We start from the raw sequence: 19,920 nt of genomic DNA on the forward strand, positions 1-19,920 counted from the left end.
CACCAGATATATTCATTATGCTCTTGTTGAGGAGTTTTACCGATGGCAGTATTTTTTATCGAGCGGCATAAAACTACTGTCGGTGATGCTCCCAACCCACGGCAATTTATATTTCAACGACGGCAACTGCCGATGGTGCCGTCATTAAATTCGAGCCCTGTATTTGAAGTAAAAAACCGTACCTTTCAAAAGGCTTCACATCTTTGGATGTTATTTGTAAACTATAAATCCTGGTTTGCACAAAATCTGTAAACACAGTAGTAAACTGACTGCATCGGATCGTGGAAGTTAACACTTGTTCAACATCGCCAATCTGTCAACCGTAGAGTGTCTGCATTGACCTGCGTCCGTTAGAGACATTAGGGAAACCAGGCATAAGTTTAGTCCGCTAAAACAGATTACGTGTTTACCCGTATATTGCTGGAACAAGGAACGTATACACGTGATGAATTTCAAACCCTTTAGACAACTTCGGAATACTTTTAATCAAAATGCAGTTAAAAATAATAACAATAATAAATGATTAAAAAAGCCAAGTCATCTATACACATGATATTTTAAAAACATAATTTCTAATAAGTGTCTACAAAATTATCAAATTTCTTTTACCGTATAACTCTACTACTGACATAACACAATAACATGTAAATAAATAAGTCATTCCAATGTTTGAATGTGTTGAAAGGATGTAACGAAATACTGATAAGTCTACAATGTAAATCGTTATAGTCAACACTGTAGGTTTGCTGCTTAAAATGATGCATTGTCACTGGTGCTTGCAATTGATGATTTGTCACTTTGGGTCTGTACTGTGTTTCGCTTGTGTTGATGTTTTATCTGTTCATATTTAGTGTTGATGTTTTGCCAGTCCACGTGTTGATGTATTACTAGTGTTGATGTTTTGCCAGTCCACGTGTTGATGTGTTACTAGTGTTGATGTTTTGCCAGTCCACGTGTTGATGTGTTACTAGTGTTGATATTTGATCACCTTGCGCTTGTATGGATATTTCGCCACTTGGTGATTCATTGGGTGATGGTATTGCTATTTTGTCACGTTGTTGGTGTTAGTGTTTCGTCACCCATTGCTGGTATTGATATTTCGTCACTTGGAGCTGGTGTTGATATTTCGTCACTTGGTGCTGGTGTTGATGTTTCGTCACTTGGTGCTGGTGTTGATGTTTTGTCACTTGGTGTTGGTGTTTCGTCACTTGGTGCTGGTATTGATGTTTCGTCACTTGGTGTTGATATTTCGTTACTAGGTGTTGATGTTTCGTCACTTGGTGCTGGTATTGATGTTACATCACTTGGTGTTGATGTTTCGTCACTTGGTGCTGGTGTTGATATTTCGTCACTTGGTGCTGTTGTTGGTGTTTCTTCACTTGGTGCTGATATTTCGTCACTTGGTGCTGGTGTTGATGTTTCGTCACTTGGTGTTGATGTTTCGTCATTTGGTGCTGGTATTGATGTTTCGTCAGTTGGTGTTGATGTGTCGTCACTTGGTGCTCGTTCGTGTTCACGTGTCGTCACTTGATACTCGTGTTGATGTGTCGTCGCTTAGTGTTAGTGTTGATGTTATGTAACGGGTGGGAGTTAATGTTTCGTCACTTAGTGCTGGTGTTGATGTTACGTAACGGGTGGGAGTTGGTGTTTCGTCACTTAGTGCTGGTGTTGATGTTACGTAACAACGGGTGGGAGTTGGTGTTTCGTCACTTGGTGCTAGTGTTGATGTTACGTAACGAGTGGGAGTGCGGCATCCACGCGTCCAACTCCTTCGCCTTCCTCTGCTTCGTGTTCTCCTCCTGCACCTGCTGCACGACGCGTTGCCAAGTGACGTCATGTTTTCTGGGCGTGCCTTCTTTTATAGGACTTGCTGCTGGCTTAGTGACGTGGCTGTTATCTTGTCGGTTCTGTATAACAGATATTTCAATAACTAAACGGCAAGGTAAGGAACGAACAGTGTAAATCACGCTAGCATATTATTAATGAGAAGCTGTTAGGTGACTCGGTTATTAAAGTTGCAATCTCGGGTATATTTAATATATTAATTATAGCATTTAAATGTTTAATTACAATAGATAAGCCAGTTGATGTTTCCATCACAAATCTTTGTTTGACTTGGGTTCTGTCACTAACATAAGGTCATATTTAAAACAACCTTGCTGACTTCAACCAGACCCCACCCCCCACCCCCCACCCCCCAAAAAAAAAGAAGAAAAAAAAAACACAAAAAAGGCCACCATCCGCTAGTCTGGTTAACCCAAATGGCCACGTCAGGAACCAATCAAATAGTTGGTGAACATTAGCGAAACGTTAGCTGGCTGAAACTTGGGGCAGGACTACATCGTCTGGAGTAATTCTGACGCGGGACTGATCTGTTGAAATTGTCATCGAAGTGTGGAATAAAGAAGATTATTTGTCGTTCTGAACACGAAATGAATAAATGTAAACTTCATTGTGAACACTCGATGAGAACTGGAAATCATTAGAGTTTGCTATTACTTTATCAATAGTTTAATCGGTGTCGTGTGTGGCGGTGTCACGACAACAACTCTTAATTCGTCCCCAGGTCAAACAGAGCTTTAATCGTCACATTCTAAACGTGCCTCGTTTGCAAAAGTCCTTCAATTGCTTTTTTCCTTTTTCCTTTTACATATTCGAACAACATGTAAGGTTGGATTTTTTTCATTTATTTTGATCTGATCATTAATCAATAGAACACAAAACCATAACCCGTAGGTCCACTGGTGGGCGTGTCATAATTTCTCTGTAGGTCGTGGCATCAAAATTGGTCAACATATTTTTATAAACTTTTTGGGACCGCCAAACTTGTCATCCAAATCTTTTTAAACTTTAAAACTACGACAATAAACTTACTTTCATTAGAAAATACACCAACTAATTATATAGAGTATAGATCACTAATTAACCAAATAATAAAAGCCATTGCACCTTTTGTCCAACCCCCGTTCTGTCCCGAGGAGGCAGTCTAGACTGCTGCACTTTGGCCCCAGGGCAGTGTGCTTCAATCTTAATTGGACATAGGCACGTCAAATACTTATAAGTAAGTAAGTAAGTAAGTTAGTTAGTTAGTAAGTAAGTAAGTAAGTTAGTTAGTAAGTCAGTAAGTACGTCAGTAAGTCAGTAAGTCAGTCAGTAAGTAAGTTAGTCAGTCAGTAAGTTAGTAAGTCAGTAAGTCAGTTAGTAAGTAAGTCAGTAAGTAAGTTAGTCAGTTAGTCAGTAAGTAAGTAAGTAAGTTAGCAATCAATAGAGTCATGTTTCCCATAAAAAGATTAGCCATTGATATTTGTAGGTCGACATTACAAAGAAAAAACCCAGGATAGAGTAGGCCAACTTATAGCGTCCTCTCCTGCTACACAAAAATGATGTTTAAAAATATATTCAAAGACAAAAATGGATGTTTAAAAACATATTCAAAGACAAAAATGGATGTTTAAAAAGATATTCAAAGACAAAAAGCATATTGAAATAGCTAGAATGACGCTAACCTGGTCGACGGGTCGGACTGGCACGAAGAAGACGCCATCCTCCAGGTCTAAGAGTCCTGTTGACGGGTGGTAATACTGACGAACCGGACCTCTTGAAGAGTGGTAATATCCGGGTGGTGATTCGGCCACGAGACCATCTCGATCACGTGATTTCCGGCAACACGATCCACAATAGGAATTCCTGGACGACTGACCTACCGGAAACACAACAGCCTTCCTTCCGGCCGCGCTGTATTATTAATAAAAATAAAAACAGACTACTAACGCCATCATAAATATGTCGTGTGAGTGGGGGCAACAAAGCCATCATCATCATTATCATCATCATCACCAACACCATCTTAATTACCAACAGCACTTCGAGACACACAACAACAACTACAAAGCAACAACACCCAGTCCCACAAAAGTGCAAACAACCCATACAAAACCCCCAAGAAAAAGCGTCAAAACATCAGCGTTCGTATCTTTGTACAAATTACGTCAAATATATTATATTAATACATATATTCGTGTTCACCTTTACACTTGCCACATTGAACTTGCAATCTGCATTTAAACATCAAATGTTGGCAAATTTAATTTAAAAGCACGTTATAACTTCGCTATTGATGTTAAATCAAGGTGATTGAAATCAGCTTTACTGGTCTACCAGTTATTAACCAGTGGAGCTGATTTTAATCAGACTGGGTGTTAGACCAGTGAAGAGGATTCGTCGTCACTCACCAGCACATGCACCAGACGAGCCAGACGAAGGCGAGAATGAAGAGAGCGCCGAGACTTGCCGCCACCAGATACACCCACCACGAGTCTGAAACACAAACAAGTACTTTATATCTCTGTTAGCTGGTAGGTACTGGGTTCACATCTCGGTACAGGCTACAACCCAGAGCCGAGAAGTCCCGCCACCAGATACACCCACCACGAGTCTGAAACACAAACAAGTACTTTATATCTCTGTTAGCTGGTAGGTACCGGGTTCACATCCCGGTACAGGCTACCACCCAGAGCCGAGACTTGCCGCCACCAGATACATCCACCACGAGTCTGAAACACAAACAAGTACTTTATATCTCTGTTAGCTGGTAGGTACTGGGTTCACATCCCGGTACAGGCTACCACCCAGAGCCGAGACTTGCCGCCACCAGATACATCTACCACGAGTCTGAAACACAAACAAGTACTTTATATCTCTGTTAGCTGGTAGGTACTGGGTTCACACCCCGTATGGTCACTACACCGACTTATCTCTAACTAACCACTAACCCTCTGTTCTGGTGTGTGCTCAGGACAGCGTGCTTGAACCTTAACTGGACATAAGCACGAAAATAAATTGAAAATGAAATGAATAAATTTATCTCTCGATAAATCACCTCACGCACAAATGCAGTTAAAAACAAACACGTACAGTTATACATGTACACGTAAACACTTATACATACACATACACACATACACAAGTAGAAAGACACACATGCAGATCACACATACACGTATTCACACACATTCACTCACATACACGCACGCATGCACACATGAACACTCACGTATACACGCACACAGACAGAATGTCATAAAATATATTTTAACCCACAATTGCAGCAGTGACTGTGTGCAACAAGATGAACCTATAATGGATGCTCTCTCTGAACGGTCCTGTGATCGGATCACTCAACTAAGCCGGGAGTTGACTGTCCAACTCAAAGGAGTAACAATAATAACCGTCTGCTGTCTGTCGTCTGTATGAAGAGACTCGTTATGCTATACCCAGAACTAGACTTAAACACCCTTCGAATGACAAGTGAGGCAGGGACCATAGATAAACTACAACCAAATGACAACGCTATGCTAAATATAATGAATAGCTCTCGGCGTTTTACTGAGTAAAACACAAGTTGCTACTTCTACCCAATAGCAGCAGGGACACTTTGACATGCGCTTCCCGATGTCAAGATGTGAACACACGCCGAGTCCGTAATGGAGGCTTGACCCTACCAGCGACTGCACCTCAGATGAGCGCTTCACTGCTGAACTGTACACCGACGATTCCAGTCTATTACTGGGATTAAAATAGACAGCGCGTTTCACACAATAGCCGCTGTTAGTACTCGGTCTGGTATTACTTATCACGTGATACTAATACTGTTCACGTATTTGATCATGGTTCATATTTTCCTTCTATTCTACATGTACTATCTGATGATTTTCAACGTAATATCGTTTAAAATCGTTAGTAATATCATGTGGCGTTCTGCTGTTAACTGGTTTTAACACGGAAACCAACAATACATTGATCTGATGCCACACATGAACGATCAGCACGTTGTTCTCAAAGTAGTCTTTAACCTTATTCCAGGTACACACCGAGATAAACAACAACGACAACAACAACAACGTTGACGACTACGAAATACCATAAGTGATATTCACAATAAAAACTATTTGTGTTAAAAAATGTATTAAATAAACTCTTCTTTTAAATTAAAAATAATTTAATGGTTTGACTGCACATGTATTATCACTGTTTCTTTTATATATCACATTTATTACAAAATTCTGTTGAATATAATAATCTCTTCTCTCCTCAATTTGATTGTTATTATTGAAATCAATTTGTATATACATATACTTGTATGTATGTATCACAATGTAATGTGTCCATTCATATTCACTGTTTGAATAAAGGAGAGGGCCTTGTAAGTTAGCAAACATATACCCAATGATCTGGTTGTTTAATATATCATTCAGACTTTTACCTTGATGTGATCCGATAATGTACAGACCTGTAATTTTACATGACTTAACGTTGCCTTTTACATCTGTAACATTACATGACCTATCATTGCATTTTACATCTATAACATTACATGGCCTATCATTGCATTTTACATCTATAACATTACATGACCTATCATTGCATTTTACATCTATAACATTACATGGCCTATCATTGCATTTTACATCTGTAACTTTACATGATCTGTCATCCGTATATATCTACAACACTGACCGACTACTGTCGAACCATGGACATATACCTGCAACATCATATGACCTACCATGGACGTATACCTGCAACATCGTATGACATATCATGGACGTATACCTGCAACATCATATGATCTACCATGGACGTATACCTGCAACATCGTATGACATCATGGACATATACCTGCAACATCATATGACATACCATGGACGTATACCTGCAACATCATATGACATACCATGGACATATACCTGCAACATCATATGACATACCATGGACGTATACCTGCAACATCATATGACATACCATGGACGTATACCTGCAACACCATATGACATATGCCTGCAACAACATATGACATACCATAAACGTATACCTGCAACATCATATGATCTACTATGGACGTATACCTGCAACATCATATGACATACCATGGACGTATACCCGCAACATCATATGACATACCATGGACATATACCTGCAACATCATAGACATACCATGGACGTATACCTGCAACATCATATGACCTACCATGGGCGTATACCTGCAACATTACACTAGCTACCACTGACAACAACAATGACCTACCATTGACGTATATTTTCGTTGTCTGGTCGATGATGCTGCAGATCGGGATGTTGCTGTCCCATGACGTGGTGGCCCCCGTGGTGCACGTGATCACTTTGTTTCCACTCATGGCGAACCCAGACAGACACTCGTACTCCGTGCTTCCAGATGTCTGTTTATAAACCTGTCCATTCAGCACAGATGGCGGGTCACCGCATGGAGATATTGTCGTAGTCATGTCCAACACGCAGTTACTTGTAGAAAGTTAATAAAACCGCATACAGTGAAACCTGTTCTAGCGACCACCTGTATTAAGAGGACATATTTTTATGATCCCAAATAATTTAATATAGCATAATCTAACCTCTATTAAGCAGCCACCTGTTTTAAAAGACCACTTTTTATACACCTTTTGATGACAGTATAAACGACAATTTGGAAACATCATTTAATGATCTTAAAAAAATTATAATTGTGTGCAAATAGTTTGCTCCTTTTGCCAAAAAAAAAAAAATCGACATTTTCAAAATCTATCTCTATTAGTTTGTGAAGGCTTCCAATACTTATACTAAGTTTCAGAACTACTAAATTAAAACACTAGGTGAAGATAGACTTTTAAATGTTCAATGTTAAATTTCTATTTAATTTTTAAAAATTTAATTACAAGCCACACACTACAAATGTCAAAAATATCTATATATCATTTTCTGAAACTGCCCCAAAGAATCTGGGATAAGACAGACTTTAAAATTTTCTATTTAAATTTTAAAACAATTTAATAAAAAAATAAAAATTTCCTAAATATGTGTCTACTATTTTGTGAAGGGTACTCAAAAAGATCATTGTACTGTATATAACAGACGAACGCCGGACAAATCGGTATCAGAAAAGCTCAGCTGATGAACGTGATAGTGGAGCTAAAACGTGTTATTAAAATCATCCATTAAAAACGGTAGTTAGGCAATGAACAGCTGACCTGTAGTAAAATATAGTCATTATTAACACCACTTATCTGAAATGTTTCTAATTTACCAAACAATGCACATCTAAAAATTTATGTCAGAGTTAGTTAGTGGTCATAAATAATCTTATAATAGACGTTATATCAAAATAGTTTAAGTCTCCCACTAGCACTAAAATAATTAGAAAAACAAACATTTTAATTTTAATATTTTCTTTTACAGAATGCTCAAAAGCAAGTCTAAATGTTAAGACTCCATTAAGCCGAAGTCTGAAGAGAATACCATCTTGTTTTCTTCTCACCACTGGCGCCGTCCACATGAACGTGTACTAAATATCTAGTAAGGTTTCGATTTTAATTATATCATTCCCAAAACTATTAATGAGAGCAAAATGAGAGCAAAAAAAACCTCCCAAACAACTCTAATATAAAACAACAAAAATAATACTCCTTAACCCCCCTCCCCCCAAAAAAACCCAAACATTAAAAAAACATGAAGTAAAAAAAATAAAATAAAATAAAACAACAATAACAACATTCAAAACAAAAACAAAAAGATAGACTTAGACACTTACCAGAGATAAATTTCTCTACAAAATATTCTGAGTTGTTGGTTTATTAGAGTTACCCGTTCTTCACATGACGAAGACGTCAGTATTCAGTCTGATTGGCTAAGCTTGTCATTGATTAACTTAGTGCTGTGATATACAGATAACCGAGATCACAATATACAAATATACTAACAGACTGAATTTAAAATACGTTTTAACGCAAGTCCAAGAGATTATGAATTTAGTATTTATATATAAGAGATTTATAATGCATCTGAAGTGGATACCATTTCCGTAAAGATATAATGGACCGAGAATTATTTTATGTCAACCAGCCACTCAAATATGAACTCGGTTTGTTTTGTTTGAACTTGGTGTAACGGAAAAACATCGAAATGGTATTAACACACACTCGGCGAATTATCACTTAATGGAAATAAAATACGTTTAAATGCATTAATAATTTACATTTAGTGAAAGTAGTAACATACACCCGTGGGTACAAATACGACAATGATCGTTAGAATCGTGGTTGTACATACATGGATGTAGATTATCTTGGTTTTATTTACCTCGAGAAATACCATTTTATTTTTATGATTTCTGTGGGGAGTATACTTAACACTGATCATTACATTCTGTACTTACTGGATGCATTTAATAGCGATCAATAATAATAATAATAATAATAATAATAATAATAATAATAGTGATGATGATGATGATGATTGTGATGAGGTTTATACTAGTAGACTGCTAATATTAACTATACCATAGTAATACCTTTAGATGTTTATTGATTACTAATATTGATAACAGTAATACCTTTAGATGTTTATAAATTGCTAATATTAATTATGTAGTAACAATACTATTAGATGTTTAAAGATTACTAATATTAATAACAGTAATAATTTTAAATGTTTATAGATTGCTAATATTAATTATGTAGTAACAATACTATTAGATGTTTAAAGATTACTAATATTAATAACAGTAATAATTTTAAATGTTTATAGATTGCTAATATTAATTATGAAGTAACAATACTGTTTAATGTTTATAGATTTAATACTAATATTAATAACAGTAATACCTTTAGATGTTTATAGATTGGTAATATTAATTATGTAGTAACAATACTATTAGATGTTTATAGATTACCGATATTAATAACAGTAATACCTTTAGATGTTTATAGATTGGTAATATTAATCATGTAGTAACAATACTATTAGATGGTTATAGATTTAATACTAATATTAATAACATAATACCTTTAGATGTTTATAGATTACTAATATTAATTATAAAGTAACAATACTATTAGATGTTTATAAATTACTAATATTAATAACAGTAATACATTTAAATGTTTATAAATTACTAATATTAATTATGAAGTAATATCAGTAGATGTTTAAAGATTTAATACTAATGTTAATAACAGTAATACATTTAGATGTTTATAGATTGCTAATATTAATTATGAAGTAATAATACCTTTAGATGTTTATAGTTTGCTAATATTAATAACAGTAATACCATTAAATATGTATGTATTACTAATATTAATAACAGTAATACCATTAAATATGTATATATTACTAATATTAATTATAAAGCAATAATATTAGATGTTTATTCATTTGCTAATATTAATTATGAATTAATAATACCATTACATTTTATAGATCACTAATATTGATAATAGTGTTAATAATATTAGATGTTTATAGATTACTAATATTAATTATCATGTACAAATATTTAAAATAGCAGTAGATGTTTATGGATTGCTAATGTTAATAATACCATTATGTATTATCATAAGATATTTATACCAGGGATGCGATACTCATTTGACTTTGTGCAAACTTTTTCATCTCTAATGAAACACTTGGACATTTTGTAATTTATATGTGATACTAATTTTAAAACTGATCTAAGAAAGAAGAGGCTGAAACCTCTGTACTGTACCTAAACAAAATACATCTTGAACCATTTCAAATCAAATTTGAACGACAAAACCGTTATCCGCGATCAAAACCGCATCTCTGTACAATGCAGAGTGGAACGGGCATCTGGCAAAATAATGGTCGACTCCATGAATCTCTATCTAGTGTCTCGTCTATAGGAGGACAGCCACTCCAGAGGAGGTCCTTTACTGGACAATACACCCTTGTTGCACTGCCGTAAAGAGGACTGCCATTCCCAAAACCAGTTTATTAAATCAAAACTAGCACAAGGTAGAGCTCATTGGAATAAATACAGCTGTGATGTCATGCACTCATGAATCACCGTCATAACAGTGGTGATATCAGGTGTTCGTGAAAGGTGAACATATCCCCCCACCGGTGGCACCTGTCATGAATACTGCCACCACACCTGTCAAGTTCGTCACTTCGTCTAAAACGATGAACAAATAAATGTGCAAGTGTTTCAGCAAAGAGATGAAACGAAATGCACAAGATCAAAATATGGGATATCATCAGCCATCATTTTGGTTACTGATGATCGTATTTAGTGGATATGGCTTGCACATGTCTACCATAAAACGTTTTAAAATACCCTCGGGAGTCCCTGTACATCATAACGCTGGCGTTCTTTGGAATCCAATCTAGTTCGTGAAAAGCATTTGACTAACCCACAAACAAAAGAAGAGCTGAAATCACATGAAAAATTTCAAAATCATATTCCTGAAATAGATCACTAACATTAGCTATGAATTAGTAATACCATTAGATGTTTATAGATCATTAACAATAATTCGTTTCTATATGACGTACCTGGCAAACGTACTTGGTTCGTTTCACACTGGTGTGAACTCAGTCGTCCGACAAATAGCACCAAGACGTGATTAGGGCATTTATTTATATTTTCGATCACGTGTTTTGTGTTATTGGGAGATCGATTGTTTTAAATCACAAATTCAGCGGGTCACAGATCGGTAACCATTAGACACACAACAATATTTGATTTCAGTCATTCGTTGTACATGCATGACCACGGATAAGACAAAAAGCCATTATACAAGACAAGACAAGATTGTATGTACGTGTTTAAAGCGATATGTAAAACATAAAACTGTCATACAGCGTCCATTGAAAATCATCGAAGCACGCATCACGTGTAAACTATCCCCCAGATAAATATCTTTCAGTTAGGACAAACAGTAGAAATGATCAGGAGAGGCAATGGCAATCTGTTGACATCGGAGACCCTCAATCTGTGAACGGGGCTTCATTTAGATTTTATTTAACCTGCTTTCATGCTTATGATCCAGCCACGGCTCAAGCACGCTGTCCTGGGCACACACCCAGCTATCTGGACTGTCCTGGGGTAATGATTTGTTGTCAGTGGTTAAAAGGAGAAACCTTACACCTCCTGGTTAAGCTATTAGCACTATCTAGGTAGGAGCCGATACACGGATACGAACTCAGTACCCACCAGCTTTAAAGCAATAATCCAATTAGCTGACCATCTTGTCCTGATACACTGCCCTTTGAGATACCGAATTGTACTCTGTTTTAATTTTACTTACCTGTGATAGTTGTATTTTTTGCACAGCTCTTTACAGTGTTTTATTTTAACCTTTTGATACTGATGTTGATCATGGATTTATTCATTTATTTACCATTGTTTAACACTCAGTCTCACACCTACTTCTGCTTCTGCAGAGGTCAGGTGGGGGTGGGGGTGGGGGTGGTGATTGGAGGTCGACCCCCCCCCCCCCCACATGAGCACATTTTCTCTTTTTCAATACATTTACCCGGGGAGCATGTCTCGACCCCACCATAAAAGTCGCTCGCCAGTCTAGACCCCCTCATGCTAAAATTTCTGCATACGCGTCTGCAATAGTGGATATAATGTTTCGTGCTGGGGTGTCGTTAAACGCTAATTCATTACTACACCTTCAAATTTATAGAAAAATATGAAGTTTGTTTTGTTTAACGACACCACTAGTGCTTATTGATTTATTAATGTCAAGCATGTGGTAACGTTTCAACTCGTAGTTTCTAGTATAGCTACTCCCTAGCCCTGATGCATCGTACTAGGAAGTGGCAATCCTACTACAGCGAAACATCCGACAGTGATTCGTGGGAACACCAAATTGTTAAAACGTACTTTTGATTCTGGCATGTGCAAAGATACGAATTGAAAACATGAATGGTTTTGTTGTTCAGATTTTCTAGAAAAGTCTGACATTTAGAAGACATGAAAATGTGAGATTTTGCCACGTTAAAACATAACGAAGACAATGAGCTTGATTTGTCACATACCGTGTGTATACCTCCATTAATGTGGTAATGGTTGCAGACGTAAATATAGATCCATCTTTACACGTCACTTACCTTTACAGTCGTAGAGTTACGTTGTAGTGTACAACCAGATTTAAACTTTTTTCAAGAATATGTTTCAAGTTCTCTTCTACAGTAGGCCCTACTTAATGTTTGGCACGCCACTGTTGCACAGATTAGGATAATGACGACAAATGTAACATTTATTAACCGATGTAGTCTGCATGTAGCGTATGCACTAGTAATATTGTTTTCGCAATTTGCGGACTACACTTAGAATAAGGTTATAATGGAATATATTAGTAGTACAAATAATAATAATAATAATAATAATAATTAATAATAATAATAATAATTTTGTTCTCAGTTATATTTTATTGGAGAAGTAACAATGCTTCTTCTATTTATTTATTTATTTATATTTTCATATACTAGGCAATATATTTTCATATGTGCAAAAAGTATTCAGATACCTAATTTTTTAAACTATATATTTCATGCATTTTTACTTTACTTTTTGATCCCCGCGGTGTGTGTGATCCGGTTTAGACAGGTTTCACTGTATATATAAATGGTAGGTCCCCGGTGTGATCCGGTTTAGACAGGTTTCGCTGTGTATATAAATACTAGGTCCCCGGTTTAGACAGGTTTCGCTGTATATATAAATAGTAGGTCCCCGGTTTAGACAGGTTTCGCTGTATATATAAATAGTAGGTCCCCGGTGTGATCCGGTTTAGACAGGTTTCACTGTATATATAAATAGTAGGTCCCCGGTGTGATCCGGTTTAGACAGGTTTCACTGTATATATAAATAGTAGGTCCCCGGTGTGATCCGGTTTAGACAGGTTTCGCTGTATATATAAATAGTAGGTCCCCGGTTTAGACAGGTTTCGCTGTATATATAAATAGTAGGTCCCCGGTTTAGACAGGTTTCGCTGTATATATAAATAGTAGGTCCCCGGTTTGATCCGGTTTAGACAGGTTTCGCTGTATATATAAATAGTAGGTCCCCGGTGTGATCCGGTTTAGACAGGTTTCACTGTATATATAAATAGTAGGTCCCCGGTGTGATCCGGTTTAGACAGGTTTCGCTGTATATATAAATAGTAGGTCCCCGGTTTAGACAGGTTTCGCTGTATATATAAATAGTAGGTCCCCGGTTTAGACAGGTTTCGCTGTATATATAAATAGTAGGTCCCCGGTGTGATCCGGTTTAGACAGGTTTCGCTGTATATATAAATAGTAGGTCCCCGGTGTGATCCGGTTTAGACAGGTTTCGCTGTATATATAAATAGTAGGTCCCCGGTGTGATCCGGTTTAGACAGGTTTCGCTGTATATATAAATAGTAGGTCCCCGGTGTGATCCGGTTTAGACAGGTTTCGCTGTATATAAATAGTAGGTCCCCGGTGTGATCCGGTTTAGACAGGTTTCGCTGTATATATAAATAGTAGGTCCCCGGTTTAGACAGGTTTCGCTGTGTATATAAATAGTAGGTCCCCGGTGTGATCCGGTTTAGACAGGTTTCGCTGTGTATATAAATAGTAGGTCCCCGGTGTGATCCGGTTTAGACAGGTTTCGCTGTATATATAAATGGTAGGTCCCCGGTGTGATCCGGTTTAGACAGGTTTCGCTGTGTATATAAATAGTAGGTCCCCGGTGTGATCCGGTTTAGACAGGTTTCGCTGTATATATAAATAGTAGGTCCCCGGTGTGATCCGGTTTAGACAGGTTTCGCTGTATATATAAATAGTAGGTCCCCGGTGTGATCCGGTTTAGACAGGTTTCGCTGTATATATAAATAGTAGGTCCCCGGTGTGATCCGGTAGACAGGTTTCGACTGGTTTCAAATGTATATATAAATAGACAGGTTTCGCTGTGTATATAAATAGTAGGTCCCCGGTTTAGACAGGTTTCGCTGTATATATAAATAGTAGGTCCCCGGTTTAGACAGGTTTCGCTGTATATATAAATAGTAGGTCCCCGGTGTGATCCGGTTTAGACAGGTTTCACTGTATATATAAATAGTAGGTCCCCGGTGTGATCCGGTTTAGACAGGTTTCGCTGTATATATAAATAGTAGGTCCCCGGTTTAGACAGGTTTCGCTGTATATATAAATAGTAGGTCCCCGGTGTGATCCGGTTTAGACAGGTTTCGCTGTATATATAAATAGTAGGTCCCCGGTGTGATCCGGTTTAGACAGGTTTCGCTGTATATATAAATAGTAGGTCCCCGGTGATCCGGTTTAGACAGGTTTCGCTGTATATAAATATTAGGTCCCCGGCATGATCCGGTTTAGACAGGTTTCACTGTATATATAAATAGTAGGTCCCCGGTGTGATCCGGTTTAGACAGGTTTCGCTGTACCCCGGTGTGATCCGGTTTAGACAGGTTTCACTGTATATATAAATAATAGGTCCCCGGCATGATCCGGTTTAGACAGGTTTCACTGTATATATAAATATTAGGTACCCGGCATGATCAGGTTTAGACAGGTTTAGACAGGTTTCACTGTATATATAAATATTAGGTCCCCGGCATGATCAGGTTTAGACAGGTTTAGACAGGTTTCACTGTGTTTATATAACAACTTTCTCCTCTAGACTGCTGTCTGTCTGTTAATTGTTATTGATGAAACCGTGTCACAATTTCAGGATTACAGTCGAAGGATTTGGGTTGTCTTCAGCTGTTTTAAATTACACTTCAAACAGGATGCTTTTGGTCTCAATAGCAATAAAGCAATTAAAGATAGCATTCATGTCTGTTTTAGGGGTAGGTAACAGTAGTCGATACAGAACACATGGGAAATCCTGAAATTTTCTATCATTTTATCTGTTTTTACATAAATGTGATGACTTTAAACACTAAATGTGTAAAGTGTTGTCATTAAAACAAATCGCTAATTATAACGTGTACGCCTGAATGTCTGATAATTAACACAACCAAGTGATGATTCTGTCAACTAAACAATTATTGACTAATACTTTCACTGTATATATAAATATTAGGTCCCCGGCATGATCCGGTTTAGACAGGTTTAGACAGGTTTCACTGTATATATAAATATTAGGTCCCCGGCATGAATAGTATGTATAGTGCATCTCGTGTTAACCCAGAGGTTTCCGTAGTGATGTATACACAACACTTTTATTTATTTATTCTACCCATTCCTTTTTTGTTTACACAAACAAATGACAACTTTATAAATGTATTCCCAAGTTCCCCCAACTCCTCATTAAACCCCCCTAAAACAAACAACCAGTGCAGCACGACTGGTATGTCAAAGGTCGTGGCATGTGCTATCCTGTCTTTTGGATCATAATGCATATAAAAAAATATCTTGCTACTAACGGAAAAATGTAGTAGGTTTCCGCTCTAAGACTATATGTCAAAATTACCAATAAATCAATGTGATATAGGTGATGTCATTAAAAAAAAAAAAAAAAAAATGACTATGACGTAATATTTACAGATTACAGTCTATCATTCGTGGGGGTTGAGCTGGGGGTTGTATCATTCACAGAGTGCATATGGGTTAAAACTATTTATTACCCAATCAGTCACTCACTCACCGTCGTATCCAGGGTGGAGCAATCCTTTTATCTCTAAAATGCATACATAATTTTTGTTTCTTCTTTTCTTCTTTCATTGGGAGATGTCTCTTAGGAAGATATCAATTAAATAATGTAGCATGTTAGTGTATTTTCAGTTAAATAATGTAGCATGTTAGTGTATTTTCTATTAAATAATGTAGCATGTTAGTGTATTTTCTATTAAATAATGTAGCATGTTAGTGTATTTTCAATTAAATAATGTAGCATGTTAGTGTATTTTCTATTAAATAATGTAGCATGTTAGTGTATTTTCTATTAAATAATGTAGCATGTTAGTGTATTTTCTATTAAATAATGTAGCATGTTAGTGTATTTTCAGTTAAATAATGTAGCATGTTAGTGTATTTTCAATTAAATAATGTAGCATGTTAGTGTATTTTCTGTTAAATAATGTAGCATGTTAGTGTATTTTCTATTAAAGTAATGTAGCATGTTAGTGTATTTTCAATTAAATAATGTAGCATGTTAAATTCAGTCTCAATAGCAATAAAGCAATTAAAGATTAAATAATGTAGCATGTTAGTGTATTTTCAATTAAATAATGTAGCATGTTAGTGTATTTTCATATTAAATAATGTACATAAATGCATGTTAAAGTGTTGTCATTTCGCTCTATTAAATAATGTGAGCATGACTTAGTGTATTTCTCTGTTATTAATGTATACATGTAGCCCCCAACTCCTCATTAAAACCCCCTAAAACAAACAACCAGTGCAGCACGACTGGTATGTCAGTGTATTTTCAGTTAAATAATGTAGCATGTTAGTGTATTTTCAATTAAATAATGTAGCATGTTAGTGTATTTTCAATTAAATAATGTAGCATGTTAGTGTATTTTCAAATTAAATAATGTAGCATGTTAGTGTATTTTCTGTTAAATAATGTTGTAGCATGTTAGTGTATTTTAAAACTGTTAAATAATGTAGCATCACCGTTAGTGTAGCAACCCTTTTATATTAAATAATGTAGCATGTTAGTGTATTTTCTATTAAATAATGTAGCATGTTAGTGTATTTTCAGTTAAATAATGTAGCATGTTAGTGTATTTTCAATTAAATAATGTAGCATGTTAGTGTATTTTCAATTAAATAATGTAGCATGTTAGTGTATTTTCTATTAAATAATGTAGCATGTTAGTGTATTTTCTGTTAAATAATGTAGCATGTTAGTGTATTTTCTGTTAAATAATGTAGCATGTTAGTGTATTTTCAGTTAAATAATGTAGCATGTTAGTGTATTTTCAGTTAAATAATGTAGCATGTTAGTGTATTTTCAAATAATTTGGGTGTCCTTTTGAAAAGTTGGATCCCCTACCAATAAACATTCTGTATTTGCCCCACGAGGGACTGAAACGGTCGGGAAAAACGGGCCATGCTTATCTTTTCCCGTTGAGTTAGAAACACTACTGTCATATTGTCACATTAAAGTGCAGTCATATTGTCACATTAAAGTGCACTGTCATATTGTCACATTAAAGTGCACTGTCACATTGTCACATTAAAGTGCACTGTCACATTGTCACATTAAAGTGTACTGTCATATTGTCACATTAAAGTGCACGCAAGTAGTTACCAGAGGTTCAAAGCTCACGTAATCTTACGTGCACTTCACGGGCTCACGTAGACTCGCGACTACTTCGTGAATACCTCACTAATCGTTAAGTGGTGCTTAAGTGAGTTTGCGTCCACGTAAACAGCTACGTGCGCTTTGTGAATACGGCACCATGTGGTTTGTTTAACAGGTTACACAATGCACCCATTCGGTACCCGTTAGTTTGATGACCTGCACCGATAGCGGATCTATTCGCTAACTATATCTACAAACATTGGACAATATGCAGTTTACTCACTAACGCGTACACAACACAGTCAAACAACACGCCTACGAAGAGTATTTAACATTATGTTGACAACACAATTATGCAAAAGCTTCAACAATTTTGAGCTTACATCTTACTAGTAGATAAAGCGCTAGATCTTGATGCGTGGTCGGTCTAGGATCGATTCCCATCGGTGGACCCATTGGGCCGTTTCTCCTTTCAGACTTTGCACCACGACTGATTTATCAAAAGCCGTGGTATGTGCTATCCTGTCTGTAGGATGGTGCATATAAAAAGATCCCTTACTAATGGAATAATGTAGCGGCTTTTTTCTCTAAGACTATGTGTCAGAATTACCATATGTTTGACATCAAATAGCCGATGATAAATAAATCAATGTATTCTAGTAGTTGTCGTTAAACTAAGTAAGTTTTCTGTAGACAAAGCAGGTGTCCAGACTGTCCAGAATAAAAACAGTAACAATGTTGTAACACAACGTCAGAAACATTTAAACGCTATTTGGTGTGTAACATGTTTATACCGACTGTCCAGAATAAAAACAGTAACAATGTTGTAACACAACGTCAGAACATTTAAACGCTATTTGGTGTGTAACATGTTTATACCGACTGTCCAGAATAAAAACAGTAACAATGTTGTAACACAACGTCAGAACATTTAAACGCTATTTGGTGTGTAACATGTTTATATCGACACTGTCCAGAGAGAAGTAACACACAGCCGCCACCTCGGAAAAACAAGAAAGGATCTTTAATTACCTCAATCCTTCACACGGAGCCATTAAAAATAAATAAATAAATAAATAAACTCACACCTTCTCCGAATTTCCTTACGAATGTGTCCAAGACAGGCAAAAACAAACAAACCAACAAAACACAAAACCCCCGAAAACAACCCCCACCCCCCTAAAAACAACAACCAAGCAAACAAAAAGAACCCCACACAAACAAAAAGCATCATTGAATGCCAATCCAGTAGCTACCACGACTTAACAAACTACACTGAAAATATCATGATGACACCAGAGGATTTTATTTAAATTTAATTGTTTTTATCAAGAGAGTCGCTGACAGTGAACACTTTGGTACATTAGCTTGTGAACATACAGAGTATATTCTTTCAACTGTATTGACAGTGAACACTGGCACATTAGCCTGTGAACATAGAGTATATTCTTTCAACTGTATTGACAGTGAACACTTTGGTACACTAGCTTGTGAACATACAGAGTATATTCTTTCAACTGTATTCACAAACATGGCCAACCAGGGTCATTGGTTAAAACAATATACTGCAGGTAGAATGTGAGGTGCTTTGTGAATTTATTTGGTGTCAAACCCCTCCCCCCTGAAAAAGTGCCTCACAATTAATATATCAAACTGAAAGGCTATGGTATGTGCTGGCTTGTGAGAAAATACATACACATGATCCCTTGCTGTTAATAGGTAAATGTAGTGAGTTTTCTCCAACTCTACATCAGAATTATCATAGTGTTAAAAAGTCCCTGTTGTAGTTTTATAGTTGTTATTTGTACTTTTTAAACAATATATATTATATTAATAATACTAGTGCATCCATTGTCTTTGTATTT

General features: G+C 36.4%; 1 protein-coding gene across 2 annotated transcripts; it reads right to left on the reverse strand.

Moving 5' to 3' along the window:
* Positions 1-1,451: 1,451 nt before the first annotated feature.
* Positions 1,452-11,471, reverse strand: LOC121367032. Of its 2 annotated transcripts, XM_041491234.1 has the most exons (6): positions 11,365-11,471; positions 7,085-7,369; positions 4,405-4,435; positions 4,233-4,286; positions 3,507-3,735; positions 1,452-1,907 (listed from the first exon to the last, which is right to left on the reverse strand). In XM_041491234.1, exons 2-6 carry the CDS (start codon positions 7,299-7,301, stop codon positions 1,707-1,709), a joined length of 732 nt encoding a protein of 243 aa, XP_041347168.1. In that variant the 5' UTR covers positions 7,302-7,369; positions 11,365-11,471; the 3' UTR covers positions 1,452-1,706. The 2 variants fall into 2 exon arrangements, with proteins under 2 accessions (XP_041347168.1, XP_041347164.1); XM_041491230.1 differs by lacking the exon at positions 4,405-4,435 and having other exon boundaries at positions 4,233-4,317.
* Positions 11,472-19,920: the final 8,449 nt, after the last annotated feature.

Source organism: Gigantopelta aegis, chromosome 3 (genome assembly GCF_016097555.1).
Source record: "Gigantopelta aegis isolate Gae_Host chromosome 3, Gae_host_genome, whole genome shotgun sequence".
Lineage (NCBI taxonomy): Eukaryota > Metazoa > Mollusca > Gastropoda > Neomphalida > Peltospiridae > Gigantopelta > Gigantopelta aegis.